Raw genomic sequence first — 21,843 nt, forward strand, 5'->3', positions numbered from 1 at the left:
CTGAATATAAAACCCCAAAGAAAACCTTAGACCACAGTTATATTATTAGCTAAATTATTATAAAAAGAGGGGATAAAGATTTAGATGTACAGAATAAGTTTAAATTTTGTTTAATACTAGTCTATAGTCATGTACAATACTATAAGATATGCAATTAAATACATATGAAAATGATAATTTTATCATAAAATTAAGCTATTCCAAAAATGCTTTCTTATTATCTCAATATTTTCTGTAAATACAATTCTTCAAAATGTGCCTGCCATTTTAAAGCTAAATTCAAATACTATACAATAAGGTCTTTACCAAAATCTCATAGCAAATTGTTTATGAATATATAACTTTATTTTGGTTTCCCATGCAAGTTATGAATATCCAAATTATATTTACATCCAAATCTTCAGGCCTATTAATTGTTCTGAAGTTATTTAAAAATAAAAATAAAACCATTTAAATAAAATGAATTAAGAGATAATGAGACAGGATTGTGGCTCAGTGGTAGAGTGCTCACCTATCTCGTGTGAGGCACTGGGTTCAATCCACAGCACTACATAAAAATAAAATAAAGATATTGTGTCCACCTACAACTAAAAAAATACATGTTTTTTTAAAAGAGATAATGAAATACAAGTGAAAATTAAATTTACACAAGGATTGGAACATATCTTCCTTTTAGAGCAGAAAATAGCTGCTTCTTATTAAATCCTTGCATCTTTACATTTTCAATCAATGAAAAGTCCAAGCAAATTTGCCTTTAATTTCTTAACACCAAAGGTATTTTTACATAGTTTAGAGAAGAATCCAGTGAAAGGCAGTATGTGACTATTCTCCTGCTCTCTGATCCAAGGATTTAGTCAGTGCTTAAAGATATACCTCAGTTTATTTAAAAAAAATTAAAATTTGCACCATTGAATGAAAATATAAATATCAATTTATTTCCAAGTTTCAAAGAAAAGTTAAATGCACATCTAAGGGCAAAAGGGGATGGTTTCACAGCAGTGCCAACTCAATTATTAAGTCTTAGTTTCAGGTCTAGTGCTTCCTCTTTCATTTGTGTCAACATCAGCTAAAATTATCTTGTCTAGTCAGTGGATCAAGAGATTCTTTTTGAGGATTATTTGATGAAGACAAAAACTTGGAGTCATCAGGGAAGGAAAGAATGCTCTGTCAGAAAAAAGTAGAGAATCCCTTGTCAGTTTGTACTTATCTGGTTAAACTGCCAGATTACTCTAAAATGAATTGTGGGAAAAGAAAGATGAGCAAGAGATAATCAGAGACTTTTCAGGAATGGCAGATTTTTGTGGAGCTAACAGTGTGGTCTGCACTCATGGTCAGCAAATCACTTCAGGTGACTTGAAAATATCCTTTCTTCATTTTTAAGGGGAAGGGCATCAGACCACACTTATTTGCATCTTGAACTTTATGATAATACACAAGACAACACACACTGAATACATGTTGCTAGAGACCACATATGACAACTGCAGTTTAGTTGTTGAGCTAGTTGTTATATTAGATGTTGGTTTTAGATTTAATCCAGTCCCGATAATGAGTCACTCTGGTATAAAGTCCAGGTTTGTTTTCTTTTCCACAGTCTATTCCCCAGCTTACTATTCCAATTAGATACCAGATGTTTCTACCCTGTGCAATAACCAGAGGTCCTCCAGAATCACCCTGAAGAAGAAGAAAATATGGTCAATGTGATAAATGAAAGGGTGCCAGAAATGAAAGTCAGTTGGCATCTAAAGAAAATCAATAATTTGGACTGAAATATGTGAAACTAATTTTAATATACTTCCCATTACTATTAATACGATAATCTATTTCTTAATGTTTTGCTAATGCCTTTTTCTCTGTCTAAATAGGAACCACAACGAGAACTATCTAGATAGGCAATTCTTTCATAAGCAATGACCTAAAAATTCAACTAACATGTCACTTTCTCTATGAAGACACTCCAAACTCTATTAGCTAGGAATATAATCTCTTACTTTTGAATTAGTGTCTCACTTTGTTCTAATCACACTAGTTAATAGAAAGGTGTCTGGAATGTTGTATCAAATGTGCACTATTTATTACTGAAAGGATTTTGCTTGAAACTAAGGTGGAATCTCTACCCCTAACGAACCAGTGCAAAGTATCTAAATCATGAGAACTTCTCTGTGTTATCTTTAAACCAGGGTTTAGTCAAAGGATGTTAAGTGTGTCTTTTAGCAATGGACCAGTTCATCCAAAACAATTGTCATATGAAAGTCCACTGTAAATTTCTTAAATAAGAGAAATGATCCTGTTTGAGCAGGCAAGGAGTTCTAGAGTCTTATGTCTTTAGTCCGGTCCCTTCTATTTTCATCCCATTTTTCCCTGGTGCATAGAGTATGAAAATCCTGTTCTACCAGAAAAAAAAAACCCTTGACTCTTAGTTCCCTCAGGCCCACTTCCTAATTTAGGTCCTCGCTATTTTACTGGGCTAATAGTGAAAGAAAGCAAGGCAGAGTGAACTCATGAAAAAAAGAACATCTGTATGTACATATACATGTGTATGTTTCTTCTCTAAGTCATAATTGAGTTTTATTTTTGACCACCATGTTGTTTCTCTCTCTTGGGAAGTAAAGTGAGTGTTAATAATACCCTGTATTTTGGTATATTTAGGCAAATTCTGACATCTCTTCCTTTGTTTAAGTTACTTGTGTGCTAGATTGTAAATGCATTATGATTCTTCTAAGGTGTTTGTTTCTTTCAACAACTTCCAAGTGCCTTACAAGTCAAAATTTTTTTGAATGGATAAGTGAAAGAATGTTTATTACCCTCACATGACAGTCAAAAGCAGATCAATAGTGGCATGTTTGCATGTAAGAAATGTGCACATATAACTCAAATTCTCAAAGGGATGTTATTCTTAAAAAAAAAAATCACTAAATTGTTGTACTCAGTTTCAAATACTGTAGGTAAAATCTTTATTATTTTAGTTATTTGGGTTTAGTCCTTTAAATAACAAATTTTGACATTCTCCTTAAATTATGCTTATTGCCTAAAATTAATGTTTTGTTGGGGAAAATGCTAAGTGCATCTTTTAGTTTTTAGATATGATCAATGAGATAGCACATTATAAGGAATAAATGTACATAAATACATTATTTTTTATTGGTTTCTAAATAATGTAATTATATCTGGATGTACATTACTTAAGGTCAAATATTTAGGTACCAATGAGGTAAAAACTTCATTGGCCACGGAGATATTTGCAGATCTCATCTCACAGCAGCTTGCTTTTAGTAGTGATTAGATACCTAAATCTTGGATATGAACATGCCTTGAAACACTGAATATATGCTTTCTAGATTAGTTTCTACTATCTGTTTGTATTATTTCTCTCTAATCAAAGCTCTACTTTGCAACTGATTACTTTTTATTTTACATGGTCTGTAAAGTATTAAATAAGGTATATGTCTTATGATTCTTTCATCTCTTCTTTTTATACTCTCCTCTCCTCCATAAGTTAATATCATAGAATTGTGTGATGTGACATTGGTCTGTGGTTAGTAAGATCATCTTTATTCAACAGAGTCTTTTTTTTTTTTTGATTTGAGACTATTCTTACCTCACAGGCATCGAGTTTTCCTGTCAAGAATCCAGCACATATCATTCCTGATGATACAGCACCACCATACACCTTAACTTGATTACATATATCATTACTTATGATCTCTACTTCAACTTGTCTCAGTGTATTTGAAAGGGGACCTAAATGAGGAAAAAGGTAAATAGACTATATTTACTCTGAAAACAGCTTGACTTGCTTTTCAGAACAAATACTAGAACAAGTAACTAATTCTAGGACAAGAAATGATCATGTTTTATTAATTAACTACGCATTTGTTAATTCATTATAATATTAAAAGTATTATTTTGTTGCATACATATTGTTTTAGCCATTATATTTTCCTTTTCCTACCTAATACCTTCTATTTTAAAATTATATTAATAATTCACATAAAGATAGATCTCTGAAACAGATTCAAAGACAAAGGAGAAGATGAGGGATTCATTTGAGTAGTAATTTGAGCAGTGAGTCAGGGCAATTCTATGCTTAAGAATCCTGGTCTTAGAGTTGGCAGATGTAAATTTGAACACTATTTGCACAATTTAAGAGCTATGTGACCTTGGAAAAGTTATTAAGGATCTCTGTACTCACCTGTAGACAGGATAAAATGATACCTATCTCATGTTTTTTGTGGGAGTAAAATATGATACATAAAATCAGTTATGGTGGTAACTTACCCACATTCAGTTCTCAATAAATGAAAGTTATTATGATGAATTGAAGATATTAGGGTAATGTAAATAAAATTCTCATGGTCTTGAAGCTGCACTTCAGTGTTAATGATGGATAGTTAGAAAGTTAGAGCTCTTCTAAGAGTTGACCTAGATTTCTGGGGTTTTTGTAAGAAACTTTTGAATACAGAAATCCAATTCTCTGTTTTGAAACTTGCAAGTACACGCTCCTAATATTGACTGGCTTGCTGAAAAATTAAGTTCCATTTCTCTACATTCTTTAAAGATTATCTGGAGTCTAGTGAAATTTTTTACCTCAGTTATTATCTTTAAGCATGGAAGGGTCATTGAACATTTTCTCTTCTCTCCATCTCTGATTTTGCTTGAAATGCTCCTAGAGAGAGAATTTAATCACAAACTGCTCTTTGTACAGTTTTTTACACAGTCTGATCTATTTATTGTGTAAGTGCTTCAGCAATATTTAGTACTATTTTGCTGTCTGTAATGGCATTTAAAAAATTTTAGATATCCCCAGGGTTTAATCAACTGCATTCCAACTACTTGTAATTTTTGTGTAACAATATTTAGTTTAGCTAATTGTCAACGATGCTAGTTTTAAATTGCAAATGCTTATAATTTTTAAATCTCAACTTTAAAAATTTCAATTAAAGTGCCTAACAATATAAAAAGTTATTCTATATTATCAACTACTCAAGGAAGAAACTATCTAGAAAGTAGAAATTTTAGTTTTGTAAACTATCTAGTAAGAAGATTTCTATCTAGAAAGACTGAATAATTTTGAGGAGGGAAGAGAAAAAATTGAGTAGTCCATATCAGCTTTAAAATGCAGAAAGAAACCATAATAAAATATGTATATGTATGCAGTTAACGTTAGTCTGTTGTCTTACAAGTTCATAATGTTATATCTGAAAATATGCAACTTATTAGAATAAATAGGTACACTAACTTGCATACTATTGGACTTTAAAGAATTCATAATGAAATATCAAATTACTCCCAAAGTATAACTCTGTATTGATGAGTTACTAATTTTACATGTAAAGAAAGTGTAATGGTGCTACTCAAGTGGTAGATGTTTTCCATTTCTACTGTGACTCAAATGGCTTTAAAACTCAAAGGATTTAATTCCTCTTCCTTCTTATCACATTTCCTATAGAACAATGCAAATGCCTCAGACATGAGGAAAAGAACTCTTCAAGATATGACAATAGTGTATCAGCCTGGATTGAAGTTTAGAATTGTTAAGTGCATTTGTAAGGAAGTAAGTTTCTATAAAACTCAACTGATAAAAATTTAGTAGATCAAAGCTATGCTGTGAGTAGTACATAAATAAGATTCAAATTTATTAATAGCCTAGAATAAGAATCAGTAATCTAAGGGCAGAATAAACCATAGGTAAGAAAACATTCAGCTAAAAAACATAGGAACTGAAGACTCATCAAGATTTAAAAGATTATTTTTGCAATTTATTGTCTGTCATTAAGTGGAGTAAAATATAAAAATGTAGTTTCAGACTTTAATAATAAAGTAAAATAATGAAGTCACATACTCAAGAATAGCTGTATAGGTACATGAGTCAGAAGAACCCCATTTAGTACTCCTTTCTGGGTAAAGAACAACAATTCAGATCCCTTTCTTGGGCTGTTTCTGCTTAGTTGCATGATACTGAAGTTTATCATACCAGTGCTTGCAAATTGTATACTTTAGGAATCATGCAGCCATGGTAGAATCTTTACATATGAAAGATGATAAATAAAGAAAAACATTATGTGAGAAGATATGCTTTGTTCATTTTGAAAAGATGGTTCCAACATGTTTCCAAAATAGTGTGTAAAAATGACAATAAATATAGGTATTGTGTTTTACTAATAGTAATGAAGTTTTCAAAATCCATCATATCTGTTTTAATTTTGGTGTATTTGACATGAGGTGTTTTGATATTTTGATTTTATGCTTTATTTCATATATTTATGAAAAAAGAAGCTAGGTCCAAGTTTGTATTTTTTGCTTTGTTGTTTTTACTGAGATACTCACCATTTGCCTTTAATGCTCCCCATCCAGTGACAAACACTTTACTCTTAGGCAAGACTTCAAACGTAGCATTTGGGAGACAGACTCTGTGCACATCTTCAGAAAATAGGACTGGGGTGGAGAGCTTCACCACAGCGATGTCATCATCACGCTTGTGGGCAGCATAGTTTTCATGAACAATGATTGACTGCACCTGTCTTCTCATCAGTGGAGGGTTCAGGGTTGTTCCAAAACTTGCCGTCCATAGTTTGGGGTTTTTGTAACTGATCACAGATTAAAAGGAGCACAGTGTGTTCACTTATGATATAGTCTAGAGTTGCCCGGACTCTGGATGGCATGGGGCACTAGTGTGAAAAAAGGGCACATTTTCAAATGTAATGGTTGAGTGGAACCTTCTCACCTTCTTATTTGAGGCTTCTCTCCTAGAACAGCTTTACTTTCAACTAGCGGATTATTTCAACAGTCCTCATTCTCAGGTAGCTTAAATTACTCCCTGAGCAAGAGTTTGAGGGGAGTTTGTATTTTTTAAAGGAAAAAACATATTTTGCCATTTTGATTATGAAATAATACTGATTAATTGAAGAAAATATAAATAAATAAATAGGAGACATATTTGCCTACATATTTTCACATACACAAACATGTACTCATGTATCCTTGTATAGCTATATAAATATATGCATAGCTATGGAGAGAAAGAGAAAGGGGTAAAAAACTGAGTCGGGCTGAGAAAGATATCTTAGAGATATATATGTTATGTATTGTTTTCTCTTGCTCCCTTTCTATTTAGCATTTTAACCAGAATATGATCCCATTTATGTGAGTTTCACTATGGTTACTGTATATCTTCATTATCTCCAATGGTCTCAGATGTTAAAACTTCAAAAAGCATACATGGGTAAAAGTACAGCACTAAAGATGTTCATTTGGAAGGTAGGCAGACCTGCTACCGACCGGCAGAACAGGCCCAGCGGCCAGCCGGCATGGTAGGCACATTGCCCCAATTGGAGGAGGGGCAGAGCCACTGCCCGCGCCTGCGAGGGAGACTTTGCAACTATATGAGAGCAATATAAATATATAGGGGGAAAATTCAATAACACAACAGTTTCACCAAGCAGAAAGAAACACGAACAGTATGAAAAGACAAGGAAAGAAAGGACCACAAGCAGTGCAGTTCAACTCAACGTTAGAAGAGGTAATATCTGCAGCAGATGGAATGTCAGATAAAGAATTCAGGATATACATGCTTCAGATGATCTGGAGTCTCAAGGAAGACATTAGACAGCCAAATCAGACAATGAAAGATCATTTCAACAATGAATTACATAAACAAATCCAAGAAGCAAAAGATCAACTATACAGGGAGATAGAGGTTATAAAAAACAAACAGAAATCCTAGAAATGCAGGAAGCAATAAACCAACTTAAAAACTCAATTGAGAATACTACCAGCAGAGTAGAACACTTAGAAAACAGAACATCAGACAATGAAGACAAAGTATTTCAACTTGAAAAGAACATAGACAGCTCAGCAAGACTGTTAAGAAACCATGAGCAGAACATCCAAGAAATATGGGATAACATAAAGAGACCAAACTTAAGAGTCATTGGGATACAGGAAGGTATAGAGGTCCAAACCAAAGGAATGAGCAATCTATTCAATGAAATAATACGAGAAAACTTCCCAGACTTGAAGAATGAGACAGAATCCCAAATCCTAGAAGCCTACAGGACGCCGGATGTGCAAAATCATAAGAGATCCACACCTAGACACATTATAATGAAGATGCCCAACATACAGAATAAGGAGAGAATTTTAAAAGCTACAAGAGAAAGGAAGCAGATTACATTTAGGGGTAAGCCAATCAGGATAACAGCTGATCTTTCAACACAGACTCTGAAAGCTAGAAGATCCTGGAATAACATATTTCAAACACTGAAAGAAAATGGGTTCCAACCAAGAATTGTGTATCCAGCGAAATTAAGCTTCAGGATGGAAGATGAAATTAAAACCTTCCACGATAAACAAAAGTTAAAAGAATTTGCAGCTAGAAAACCATCTCTTCAAAACATCCTCACCAAAACATTACAGGAAGAGGAAATGGAAAATAACAATGAAAACCAACAGTGGGAGGTAGGACAGTAAAGGGGGGAAAATAATCAAAGAGGAAAACAAGCCATGTTTAGTAACATAAATAAACAAATATGACTGGAAGAACAACCCATATCTCAATAATAACCCTAAATGTTAATGGCTTAAACTCACCAATTAAGAGACACAGGCTAGTAGAATGGATCACAAAACAAGACCCAACAATATGCTGCCTACAGGAGACACATTTGATAGGAAAAGACATACATAGACTGAAGGTGAAAGGTTGGGAAAAATCATATCACTCATATGGACTTCGGAAACAAGCAGGAGTGTCCATACTCATATCAAACTAAATAGATTTCAAGCCCAAGTTAATCAAAAGGGTTAAAGAGGGACACTACATACTGCTCAAGGGAACCATACACCAACAAGACATAACAATCATAAATATATATGCCCCAAACAATGGTGCAGCTATATTCATCAAACAAACTCTTCTCAACTTCAAGAGTCTAATAGACCACCATACAATAATCATGGGAGACTTCAACACACCTCTCTCACCACTGGACAGATCTTCCAAACAAAAGTTGAATAAGAAAACTATAGAACTCAATAACACAATTAATAACCTAGACTTAATTGACATATATAGAATATACCACCCAACATCAAGCAGTTACACTTTTTTCTCAGCAGCACATGGATCCTTCTCAAAAATAGATCATATATTATGTCACAGGGCAACTCTTAGACAATATAAAGGAGTAGAGATAATACCATGCATCTTATCTGATCATAATGGAATGAAACTGAAAATCAATGATAAAAGAAGGAAGGAAAAATCATGCATCACTTGGAGAATGAACAATAGGTTACTGAATGATCAATGGGTTATAGAAGACATCAAGGAGGAAATTAAAAAATTCTTAGAGATAAATGAAAACACAGACACAACATATCGGAATCTATGGGACACATTGAAAGCAGTTCTAAGAGGAAAATTCATTGCTTGGAGTTCATTCCTTAAAAAAAGAAAAAAACCAACAAATAAATGATCTCATACTTCATCTCAAAATCCTAGAAAAAGAAGAGCAAAACAACAGCAAAAGAAGTAGAAGGCAAGAAATAATTAAAATCAGAGCTGAAATTAATGAAATCAAAACAAAAGAAACAATTGAAAAAATTGACAAAACTAAAAGTTGGTTCTTTGAAAAAATAAATAAAATCGACAGACCCTTAGCCATGCTAATGAAGAGAAGAAGAGAGAGAACTCAAATTACTAGCATACGGGATGAAAAAGGCAATATCACAACAGACACTTCAGAAATACAGAAGATAATCAGAAATTATTTTGAATCCTTATACTCCAATAAAATAGAAGATAGTGAAGGCATCGATAAATTTCGTAAGTCATATGATCTGCCCAGATTGAGTCAGGAGGATATAGACAACCTAAAGAGACCAATATCAATTGAGGAAATAGAAGAAACCATCAAAAGACTACCAACTAAGAAAAGCCCAGGACTGGATGCGTATACAGCAGAGTTTTACAAAGCCTTTAAAGAGGAACTAATACCAATACTTTTCAAGCTATTTCAGGAAATAGAAAAAGAGGGAGAACTTCCAAATTCATTCTATGAGGCCAACATCACCCTGATTCCTAAACCAGACAAAGACACTTCAAAGAAAGAAAACTACAGACCAGTATCTCTAATGAACCTAGATGCAAAAATCCTCAATAATATTCTGGTGAATCAGATACAAAAACATATCAAAAAAATTGTGCACCATGATCAAGTAGGATTCATCCCTAGGATGCAAGGCTGGTTCAATATACGGAAATCAATAAATGTTATTCACCACATCAATAGACTTAAAAATAAGAACCATATGATCATCTCGATAGATGCAGAAAAAGCATTAGACAAAGTACAGCATCCCTTTATGTTCAAAACTCTAGAAAAATCTAGGGATAACAGGAACATACCTCAAAATTGTAAAAGCAATCTATGCTAAGCCTCAGGCTAGCATCATTCTGAATGGAGAAAAATTGAAGGCATTCCCTCTAAAATCTGGAACAAGACAGGGATGCCCTCTCTCACCACTTCTGTTCAACATAGTTCTCGAAACACTGGCCAGAGCAATTAGACAGACGAAAGAAATTAAAGGCATAAAAATAGGAAAAGAAGAACTTAAATTATCACTATTTTCAGAAGACATGATTCTATACCTAGAAGACCCAAAAGGGTCTACAAAGAAACTACTAGAACTAATAAATGAATTCAGCAAAGAGGCAGGATATAAAATCAACACGCATAAATCAAAGGCATTTCTGATTATCAGCTTCGGAAACGGAAATGAGGAAAAACACCCCATTCACAATATCCTCAAAAAAAATAAAATACTTGGGAATCAACCTAACAAAAGAGGTGAAAGACTTATACAATGAAAATTACAGAACCCTAAAGAGAGAAATAGAAGAAGATCTTAGAAGATGGAAAAATATACCCTGTTCATGGATAGGCAGAACTAACATCATCAAAATGGCGATATTACCAAAAGTTCTCTATAGGTTTAATGCAATGCCAATCAAAATCCCAATGGCATTTCTTGTAGAAATAGATAAAGCAATTATGAAATTCATATGGAAAAATAAAAGACCCAGAATAGCAAAAACAACTCTAAGCAGGAAGTGTGAATCAGGCGGTATAGCGATACCAGACCTCAAACTATACTACAGAGCAATAGTAACAAAAACAGCATGGTACTGGTACCAAAACAGGTGGGTGGACCAATGGTACAGAATAGAGGACACAGAAACCAATCCACAAAACTACAACTATTTTATATTTGATAAAGGGGCTAAAAGCATGAAATGGAGAAAGGATAGCATCTTCAACAAATGGTGCTGGGAAAACTGGAAATCCATATGCAACAAAATGAAACTGAATCCCTTTCTCTCGCCATGCACAAAAGTTAACTCAAAATGGATCAAGGAGCTTGATATCAAATTAGAGACACGGCATCTGATACAAGAAAAAGTTGGCAACGATCTACATACTGTGGGATCGGGCTCCAAATTCCTCAATAGGACACCCATAGTACAAGAGTTAATAACTAGAATCAACAAATGGGACTTACTCAAACTAAAAAGTTTTTTGTCAGCAAAAGAAACAATAAGAGAGGTAAATAGGGAACCTACATCCTGGGAACAAATCTTTACTCCTCACACTTCAGATAGCGCCCTAATATCCAGAGTATACAAAGAACTCAAAAAATTAAACAATAAGAAAACAAATAACCCAATCAACAAATGGGCCAAGGACCTGAACAGACACTTCTCAGAGGAGGACATACAATCAATCAACAAGTACATGAAAAAATGCTCACCATCTCTAGCAGTCAGAGAAATGCAAATCAAAACCACCCTAAGATACCATCTCACTCCAGTAAGATTGGCAGCCATTATGAAGTCAAACAACAACAAGTGCTGGCGAGGATGTGGGTAAAAGGGTACACTTGTACATTGCTGGTGGGACTGCAAATTGCTACAGCCAATTTGGAAAGCAGTATGGAGATTTCTTGGAAAGCTGGGAATGGAACCACCATTTGACCCAGCTATTCCCCTTCTCGTTCTATTCCCTAAAGACCTAAAAAGAGCATGCTACAGGGACACTGCTACATCGATGTTCATAGCAGCACAATTCACAATAGTAAGACTGTGGAACCAACCTAGATGCCCTTCAATAGACGAATGGATAAAAAAAATGTGGCATTTATACACAATGGAGTATTACTCTGCATTAAAAAATGACAAAATCATAGAATTTGCAGGGAAATGGATGGCATTAGAACAGATTATGCTAAGTGAAGCTAGCCAATCCCTAAAAAACAAATGCCAAATGTTTTCTTTGATATAAGGAGAGTAACTAAGAACAGAGTTGGGAGGAAGAGCATGAGAAGAAGATTAACTTTAAACAGGGGTGAGAGGTGGGAGGGAAAAGGAAAGAGAAGGGAAATTGCATGGAAATGCAAGGAGACCCTCATGGTTATACAAAATTACATACAAGAGGAAGTGAGGGGAAAGGGGGAAAAAAAACAAGGGGGAGAAATGAATTACAGTAGATGGGGTAGAGAGAGAAGATGGGAGGGGAGGGGATGGGGGATAGTAGAGGATAGGAAAGGCAGCAGAACACAACAGACACTAGTATGGCAATATGTAAAACAGTGGATGTTTAACTGATGTGATTCTGCAATCTGTATACGGGGTAAAAATGGGAGTTCATAACCCACTTGAATCAAAGTGTGAAATATGATATGTCAAGAACTATGTAATGTTTTGAACAACCAACAATAAAAAATTAAAGGAAAAAATAAATAAAAAAATAAAGATGTTCATTTGGGTTAATCAGATATAAATACTATTAACAGAGCTTTAAAATATCTATAGTATATCTCAGGAAAACTAGTGAAAGTGTTTAATTTTTTCCAGTGTTCGCTTGTTTCTTGTTAAAATTGAGATCACTAGAGAATGTATTTTTGGATGGAGCTGAAGATTGTCTATAAATTTTCTGCTACTCCTTAGTAATTGCCACTCTTTGCAAGCCTGTGGGCAATCATAAGTGCCATTGGGAGGTTCTGGGTGTTCATGAAGGAAATGAAAAGAAGATAAGAATTACTGGCTTTGAAAATGAGAAAAAGAGCTGAATTTGGTGATCCTGTGGTATGGATTGAGGACTTACAGTTCAAAACAGTGAGCAGCTGTCAATAGCCACTCTTCGCTGATCAAAGATGCTCCACAGAAATGGCCCCCGTCTATCTGCAGGCTGGCTTGCCATGGCCAGTCAGCTTTATTTGCTACTTGGCCATTAGCAATTCTTTCCATGGGTGGGTACTCCTTCCCTAAACCACAACCTGTCAGAAGGGAAAAGATGTTTAATTCCAGAGTTATAGACGTGTCTAGGTATGTTTGGTACATAATTAAAGTTAGAAACATTTTTAGATGGGACTTTCCTTAAAAAATTTCATTGACATTAACATTACATATAATAATAATTATTTACATTGAAAGTGGGATGTTCCTATTTTGAATAATTAATAACATTTTAATAATTACTTAATACCAGATTTTATGTTTTTAAAGCAATTTCCTTTAAAATTTTTTTTCATATTTTCCTGGATCATGTTCTCAATGTGTAACAATTTATCTCAGTGATATTGAATATATTTGAGTGTTATTTATTGCAGAAAAACAATTGTGCTCTTGAAATACTTTAAAATACACTACTATAGCATAAATTTAAGCTTCTATATTAGAGTTGGTGGATATAATTTAACGTTAAGCAAAAATTTCTACTCTAAGAAAAGGAGCCAAATAAAAATAAATATGAAAAAATACAAGAAAATTGGGGCTGGGGTTGTAGCTCAGCAATAGAGTGCTTGCCTTGCACGTGTGAGACACTGGGTTCGATCCTCAACACCACATAAAAATAAATAAACAAAAAAAAGAATAAAAAAAGAAAGGTTGAAAATATATTATTAAAAAAAGAAAAAAATACAAGGAAATTGTTAAAGAAGTCATCAGTGAAATTTTCTTGGGAGAAGAGAAAATATTGTCAAAGAACAATTCCCAAACTATTAGTAGTAATTGTTTCCCTTGAATATAATCACATTACATATCAATTTAGAGATAATATATGCATTTGAGAAACTGTAAACATGGAAATACAGAAAGGCTATGAATGTTGTGCTTTATTCTTTGATTTATAAAAATCTCCATGATATTTTTGAACTTACAACTGTTCAGAATATGTTCTGCTTGTGCTCCATTCATTTCTGGAAAAAAAAAACCAAATTCATTGCTTGGTGATGGAACTGTTTTAATTTAAAACACTATGCATACTTAACATGATTTTTGCTGACTGGGAAGAACTGCATTAGTCAGGAAATTCTTAATTTAAATTTAGTAGAATAAAATTTTACCAAAACTAGTGACCTACATGTAAATTGAATTCTTCTGACACATGTGGACTCTAGGAAATTCCTGGCTCATGACTATAAAATCATGGGTATAGAGTAGGATATTGTTTTTCATGAAGGAGAATTCCATTGACTTAATTAACACCATACTAATTTATAAAAACAGAAGTTAAACAAGGTGTAAGACCAATGTCACATGCTTACTCTTATATATCTAGAGACCATTTCTTTCTATCTTCATTTGTATGGTTGGATTATAGTAAAGCTATTTAAGGCATCCTTGAAGCCTGATATCTAAGTTTGGTCCAAAGAAGCAAAATAAAGGTATTGTGTGCTTCCTATGGAATCCAAATTCACCAGTATACTAATAAATCCTCAAAACATGTTACCTTGTTAGTCCTATTGTTCATAAAGTAAAACAGAGAAAGAATACAATCTGTGACTGTTTCCCCAAGTTACTTTTATTGTTCCTTATGCCGCCCAGTATAATGAGAATTCAGACCCATACTGTGTTAAGATGAAAGCTGGGCTAGACTTTTGGTGAGCCTGCAAAGGAATAAGTCTTTAATATAGGTCAGACTCTAAAGAGGAACATTAAGATCATCTGAAAGGACTATGCTTAGGGAGTTTGTGTAAATCTTGGAGTTAGATTTTGCCAATAACAGTAACAATTCCCTAATGGCTTCCCTAGCCTTTAGAATAAACACAGCCTTCCTTCCTAGACTATGTGACATGGTCACCATTTATGTTCTTGATGTCATTCTGAATAGCTCTTGCTCTGAGCCATTACTCAGTGGCCACCTTGGCATTTCTGTTTCTTGACTGTGTGGAGGTTGTCATTACCTTCAGTTTTTCTTCATGATGACCCCTTCATCAGAAATGTTTTCCCTTGGTCTTTTTATGGTTGTCAATCATATCACAACTTAAAAATCCCCTCTTCAGGGAGACTTTCCATGACAACCAAATCTAACATAGTCTCCTATTTTCTGCTCTCTGCATGGGGTTTCAGTGTTTGATATTACCTTGTTTATTTAATTACTTTTTTGGTCATTATCTTTCTTACTGCAATTAGAATATTAGTTGTATGAGGACAGAGACTTCTGTTCCTGCATCAAATAGACTTCCAACACATTCTTGCTAAGGAAAAAATGAACAATAATAACAACTACTAATTTACTGAGTCCTATGCACTAGAGCGGTGGGGTTACGGTTAGTTCACAAATTAGTTTAATTTAACCCTAAATTCATTGCTGTGCATTCAGAAATTTTTGATCAACTTCTATGAAAGGGCTACACATCTTATATATGAACATTATATAGTAGATGTACACCTCTTTCAGAATGAAAAATTGAACAGCTTCAGTTCTAGAATAAGATTGTATAAACCAACTTTTCCCTACTTTTCTATAAATATAATTGCCATTGGCATTCTATATTTGTGGGTTGTGTATCTGTAAATTCAACCAACTTTGGACCAAAAATATTTGAAAAAGTTGTATATTACAACATATACGTTGTTTCCTGTCATCCTTACCTAAATAATACAGTATAACTAGTATTTGCACAGTATTTGCTGTGTATTAGGTATTATAAGTAATCTAGATATGAGTTAAAATACATTTGAGGATTGGGTAGGTTATATGCAAACACTAAGCCACTTTATGTAAGGGAATTGCTACTGAGAGACAACTATATTCTGAAAATTCTTTGTTAGATAGCAATAAGCTAGAAAAAAAAGTATAGTTAAAGTCTTCAAAATTTGAGGAAGGACAAATGGTGGAATTTTTTGGTTTTCTTTTTGTTTTAAACATAGCCTAGACTGGGGACCAGAAAGGCCAACAATCTGTCATTATTAACAAGCATAGATAAAATATCCCGAGAATACTCTATTCTCTCTATCCAAAATAATGGGAAGAGGTAAAGACAACAGAGATCTACGTTACAATTTAAGCCTGGCAGTTAATTCTTCTAGAAACAGTAATCAAAACCTTCACCATTCCAATCCTATGTTAAAACCAAGCCACTGGCAGGCAAACTGAAGTACCCACAGAGACAGTGTCAGCAGATACCTGCATCCACCCACTGGCGAAAGGAAACTCAAGCCCAATTCAGCCTCCATAGAGGGAAGCCTCCTGATTCAGGTAGCCAAGAAAAGCATATTCTACTCTCACAGGTGGCACTGACAACAGTGATTGAGAGGAAGCCCCAGCATAACAGGGTAGCCCTGCAAAGATCTGAAAACTGAACTTTCATTGAAATAACAAAAGTAGGTAAGAATCTATACTCCTCACCTAAGTAGATTGACTGGTAAAATGGAAGAATTAAATAGGATTAAGGGTCTCCTAAAATAATAATTAAAATATTCAGGATATAAAAAATTTACTTTCCATACCCTAAAACAGAAAAAGTATAATGTGAATACGACAACTACCAATGCTAATTTTGAGTCAAATAAGATGTTAGAAGTATATGATATGGATTTTAAAGAGCTGCTAAAAATTCATTCAGAAATCAAGTATAAATTATCTTGAAACAAATGAAAATAGAAACTATCAACAAAGCAACACAAGTAATAAATAACCATGGAAAATTATAGGACTGAGAAATATAATAACCATGATAATAATACTGATAACAACAATAACAGTAATAACCAAACAGTTTGGTGGATTATGCCAACAGTATAGGGAAAATGATAGAGACTAGAATCAGTGAACCTGAAATCAAGTCAGTAGAATGTACTCAGTGTGAAGAGCAGAGCAAAAATAAATCAGAGTGAAATGAACAAAACTTCTGGGATAGGTGGGATAATAATAAAAAAAATCTAGGAGTTATGTAATCAGATAACTAGAAAAAGTGGAGGAAGAATATGGGACTTAAATAGTAATTTTTAAAAAATGGTTGAAAATTCTTCAAATTTGGTGAAATACAGAGCTTTACAGATTCAAGAAGCTGAGAAAATGCCAAAGAGGATAAATTCAAAGAAATTTACCTCAATATCCATTATAATTAAATTACTAAAAACTAAAGACAAAGAAAAAATTCATAAAAACAGAAATATGATACATTATCTATGAAGGTACATTATATTAAATGACAGTGGTTTTCTCATCTGAAGTCACGGAAGCCAAAATTATTGCATAGTATTTTTCAAGTTCTGAAAAGAAATAACTATCAACCCTAAGTCCTATATCAAGTGAAAATATCCTTAAGGAATGGAGAGGAAATAAATATATTCCTAGATGAGCAAACAGAAACTGAAGTAATATGTTTCTAACAGATTTACTCTTAAATATGGCTAAGAAAACTGTCCAAACAGAAAAGCAAATTATAACCAAAGAGGGTTAAAACTTTCAGAAAGGAAAGGCACAGAATGAATAAATGTACAAATAAAAATAAAAGACTATTTTTTACTTCATGAATTTCTTTAAACATATTTTATGGTTCAAACAAAACACAACTGATGTTGTGTTGGATGTATGGTGAAGAAATACTTAGGAAAAGTATATTTAAAAAGTGGAGAGAGTAAAGATACCCAAAAGGAAGTGAAGTTTTTACATTTAATTTGAAGTGGTACAATGTTGATACTTATAGGCTGTGTTAATTACATGTGTATGTGATGACACTTGCAACAGTCTATAAGTAAATCAAAATGAAACTGCAAAAAAAATGTTCCAGTTACCCATAGGGAAGCAAAAAGTGAGGAACTGTGGAGCAAGATACTGTACAAGCAGAAAACAAATAATGAAGTGAAAGATTTAAGCCTTAACATATCCATAGTTATTTTAATATGTAAATAGTTTAAACACTACAATTAAGAGACAGATTGGCAGAAAGGAATTGAAAAATATGACTCAACTATGTGCTATCTACAAGAAACTCATTTCAGACATATCTACATATCTGAATGTGAAAAGAAAGAAAACAGTATAACAATAATCCATAAAAAGCAGGAATAACTATATTAATATTAGATTTTGATATTGATATTAGATTTTGATTTTGCTATTGATATTGGTATTTCTTTGCTCTGAACTTCAGAACAAAGAAATTACTAGGGACAAATAGGGAACTTATATAACAATGGAAGGATAAATACACCAAGAATATGTAGCAATCTATGTTTGTAAATTATACAACACAATTTCTAAATAAATGAAGCAAAAGCTGAAAGAGATGAAAAGAAATATAGAAAAATACACAATTATAGATAGGAACTTCATTATACCCCAATTTCAACAATTAATTAATTATTACACAGAAAATTTGCAAGGATATAGAACTAATAACATTAGCAATCAATAATATCTAATAGAACTTAAAAATACTTTGCACAACAATAGCAAGAATATACTCAAAACACTCATGGGAATATTCTTCTAGTAGACATATCCTGAGTCATAGTCCTCAACATACTTGAAAGTACTGAACAGATCATCTACTCTGTCCATAATGGAGTCAAACTGAGAATTAAAACCATAAAAATAATGGGAAAATCTCCAAATGCTTGGAAATTAAAATACACTACAAAATAGATCATTGGTCCAACAAGAAATCTCAAAGAAAATAAAAATTACAGGGAACAGAATGAATCTGAAAATAAAGCATGCCAATTATTGTTGGATGCAGATAAAACAGTTTGGAGAGAGAAATTTATAACACTTAATGTTTTATACATTATAAATGAATACTGATATTAATATTCTAAATTCCTATTTCAAAAAACTAGCAACATAAAAGAATAGACCTAAAGTAAAGAAGAGAAAGGAAATAATAAAGATAAAAAGCAATCCAGATAAAAATCTTAATGAAACTGAAAACAGAAAAAATAGAGAAAAAATCATGACACACAGAAAACATGTTACAAAAAAATTCAAGAAAATCTATAAACCTCTGGGAAAAATGACAAAGAAATAGAGAAGATTGAAATCACCAATATCAAGAGTAAAATGAGGGGATATGATAAAAGAGCTTAATGAGAAAATAATATTCATTATTAATTAAGAAATACTACAAGTAACTTCATAAGTTAGATAGCTTAGAAGTCCAGATGAACAAATTGCTTTAAAATCACAAACTGTCAATCCCAGCAGTTTGGGAGGCTGAGGCAGGAGGATCGAGAGTTCAAAGCCAGACTCAGCAATGGTGAGGCACTAAGCAACTCAGTGAGACTCTGTCTCTAAATAAAATTACAAAATAGGGCTGGGGATGTGGCTCAGTGATGGAGTGCCCCTGAGTTCTAACCCCAGTACTAAATAAATAAATAAATAAATATCACAAACTATTAAAACTTGCAAAGATGGTATAGATAAACTTAATATTGCTACTAGTAAAGAAATTGCATTTGTAATAAAAAGAATCTTAAGGTCCACTTTCACTGGAGAATTTTTACAACAGTATTCAAAGAAGAAAATTTTTTCCGAGCTCATTTGGGGAGCCCAGTATTACTCTGATACCAAAATCAGACAAACAGGAAAAAAATTTACCATTGCTCCTGAATTTAGATAAAAATTTCTCACAAAAAATTTAGCATATACATGCAGTGTTACAGATTTCTCTACGTATACAAGGGAAAGGGTGCAAGGGAATGAGGTTTTCCTGTAAATTTGTAACTTTGTGTGAATCTATAATTATTTCCAAATAAAACTTTAAGAAATTAAGCATAGTAGTAGAAAGTCTGAATTATTTTCCTACTCTTTTTATAGAAAATATTCCCAAAGTATTGTCATTTGAAGAGGAAATTCAAGCATATGCGGTCAAAAAAAGAAAAAAGTAAGGGGAAAATGGTAAAATATTACTGAGACATACATACATCTGAAAAGAGAATTTTTTTTCTTGATAGTATGTAATTTAGAATATTAGTTTTAATTTTTTGATTTGTTAGGATTTCTTTCAGTTCTACTAAATATTCATTTTCCTACCTAACAAAATAAATAGTGGATGAAGTATCCAATCCAACTGAAAAAGAGCACTATTTTTGTTTGAAATAGAACCACAAAATGAGACAAATGAAATATTAAAGATTAATGTTTTTAGTTAACCTACTCTAATGTTAAAGCTGCTATAAATATGGTAAATACAAAATTTAGAAGGTAAAAGTGTCAGTGACTGAAAACTGCAAATAGCAGTATTATTGTAAAAACTTAAAAACTTTTAGATTATGGTATTTTGAATAAAAGTAATACCAAATATTATTTGATATTTAGATTTTTGATGTTTGTATCTGAAGTGATTCTGATAGATTTAGAGGAAGAGCTTAAACATTATATGACATAGAACAAACATAGTTGACATAAAATGAAGTTTTTATGACCACTATCTCCATACAATCTATTTTTCTTTTGATTATGGTGTAAACTAGAAACTTCTGTAAAAATATAGTCATTTTTAAAAGCAACCCCAAAATTACCACTTCTCGCTTTTCCTAAAATGAATTCTATGTGTTTTTTTCTAATATATTATGTGCACTTGAATGATGAAAAGAAATGAATATATATTTTAGGATAAATAAAATAATTATCCAAAAATTTCATGAAAGATTATAAAAAACAAAAGCAACAACTCAAAATACAGATTTAAAAAATAATTAACAATTTTGGCTGATTTGCTCTTTAACTAATTGTTTTCTCTTTTTTGTTGATCTTCTTTTTAACTTAGTCACTTGAAACCACTGGGGTGAATTCTAACTTCTACAAAATGAAAATAAATGTTCACATATAATAAATGTTAAAATAAAGTCTTAACTTTATTTTAAAGTTAAAATTAATTATGTTTAATCTGCAGTGTTTCTTCAAAGATACAGACAACTGTTTCTGTAATCTACGTTATATTACCTCAGAAAACTAAACTCAAACTGACCCTCATTCTTTATTATAATCTTATAAAAACATTTTAAATGATTTAGCTTAATACATTTCTATATTGTTTCTTTTGTGTTGAGCTTTGTATCCAGATAACTCTTATAATATCCATTTGTGGGCCCATGTATGTGTTTTATCTCTTCACTTATCTTTCAAAGCAAGTTAATCAGTTCTCTAACTTCCCAGAATCAAGATTGTTAAAAATAGATACATGAGAAAATATGTAAACAATATATTAAATCAATTTATTTGTCCTTAGAACCTTTCTGAGTTTTTTTTTACACCTTCTTAAAGAATTAGTTCCATAGTTATTAATGATCTTCATCTCGTAAAGCAGACACTGAGACATGATGTTTCATCAACTTCTCTTAACTAACCTACTATTGATTTACCGTGGTTATACAGGTCTTCTGAGTTTTGATCTAGGGTATTTTCCTCCATCACTCAGTCTCTCCTACAGTACATTTCATGCATTTGTTTCTCTATACTATATGCAGTAGGCCCTTCACACCTGCAGGTTTCACTTCTGCAGATTCAAGTAATGGAAAATAAAAAATACGCAGAAAAAAATTTGTGTCTGTAC

At 32.7% G+C, this 21,843-nt stretch overlaps 1 protein-coding gene across 1 annotated transcript in view; it reads right to left on the reverse strand.

The window, feature by feature from the left end:
• Positions 1 to 1,512: 1,512 nt before the first annotated feature.
• LOC114102064 (transmembrane protease serine 11G-like) overlaps positions 1,513 to 21,843 on the reverse strand; it is a 30,040-nt gene continuing 9,709 nt past the window's right edge. The window contains exons 5-9 of the mRNA XM_027947315.2: positions 14,218 to 14,256; positions 13,164 to 13,335; positions 6,328 to 6,587; positions 3,599 to 3,741; positions 1,513 to 1,674 (exon numbers count right to left, since the gene is read on the reverse strand). Of these exons, the coding sequence (XP_027803116.2) occupies positions 1,513 to 1,674; positions 3,599 to 3,741; positions 6,328 to 6,587; positions 13,164 to 13,335; positions 14,218 to 14,256 (776 nt within the window). The remainder of the gene's footprint in view (positions 1,675 to 3,598; positions 3,742 to 6,327; positions 6,588 to 13,163; positions 13,336 to 14,217; positions 14,257 to 21,843) is intronic.

The sequence above is a fragment of the Marmota flaviventris genome, chromosome 7, assembly GCF_047511675.1.
Source record: "Marmota flaviventris isolate mMarFla1 chromosome 7, mMarFla1.hap1, whole genome shotgun sequence".
In the NCBI taxonomy this organism is placed as follows: domain Eukaryota; kingdom Metazoa; phylum Chordata; class Mammalia; order Rodentia; family Sciuridae; genus Marmota; species Marmota flaviventris.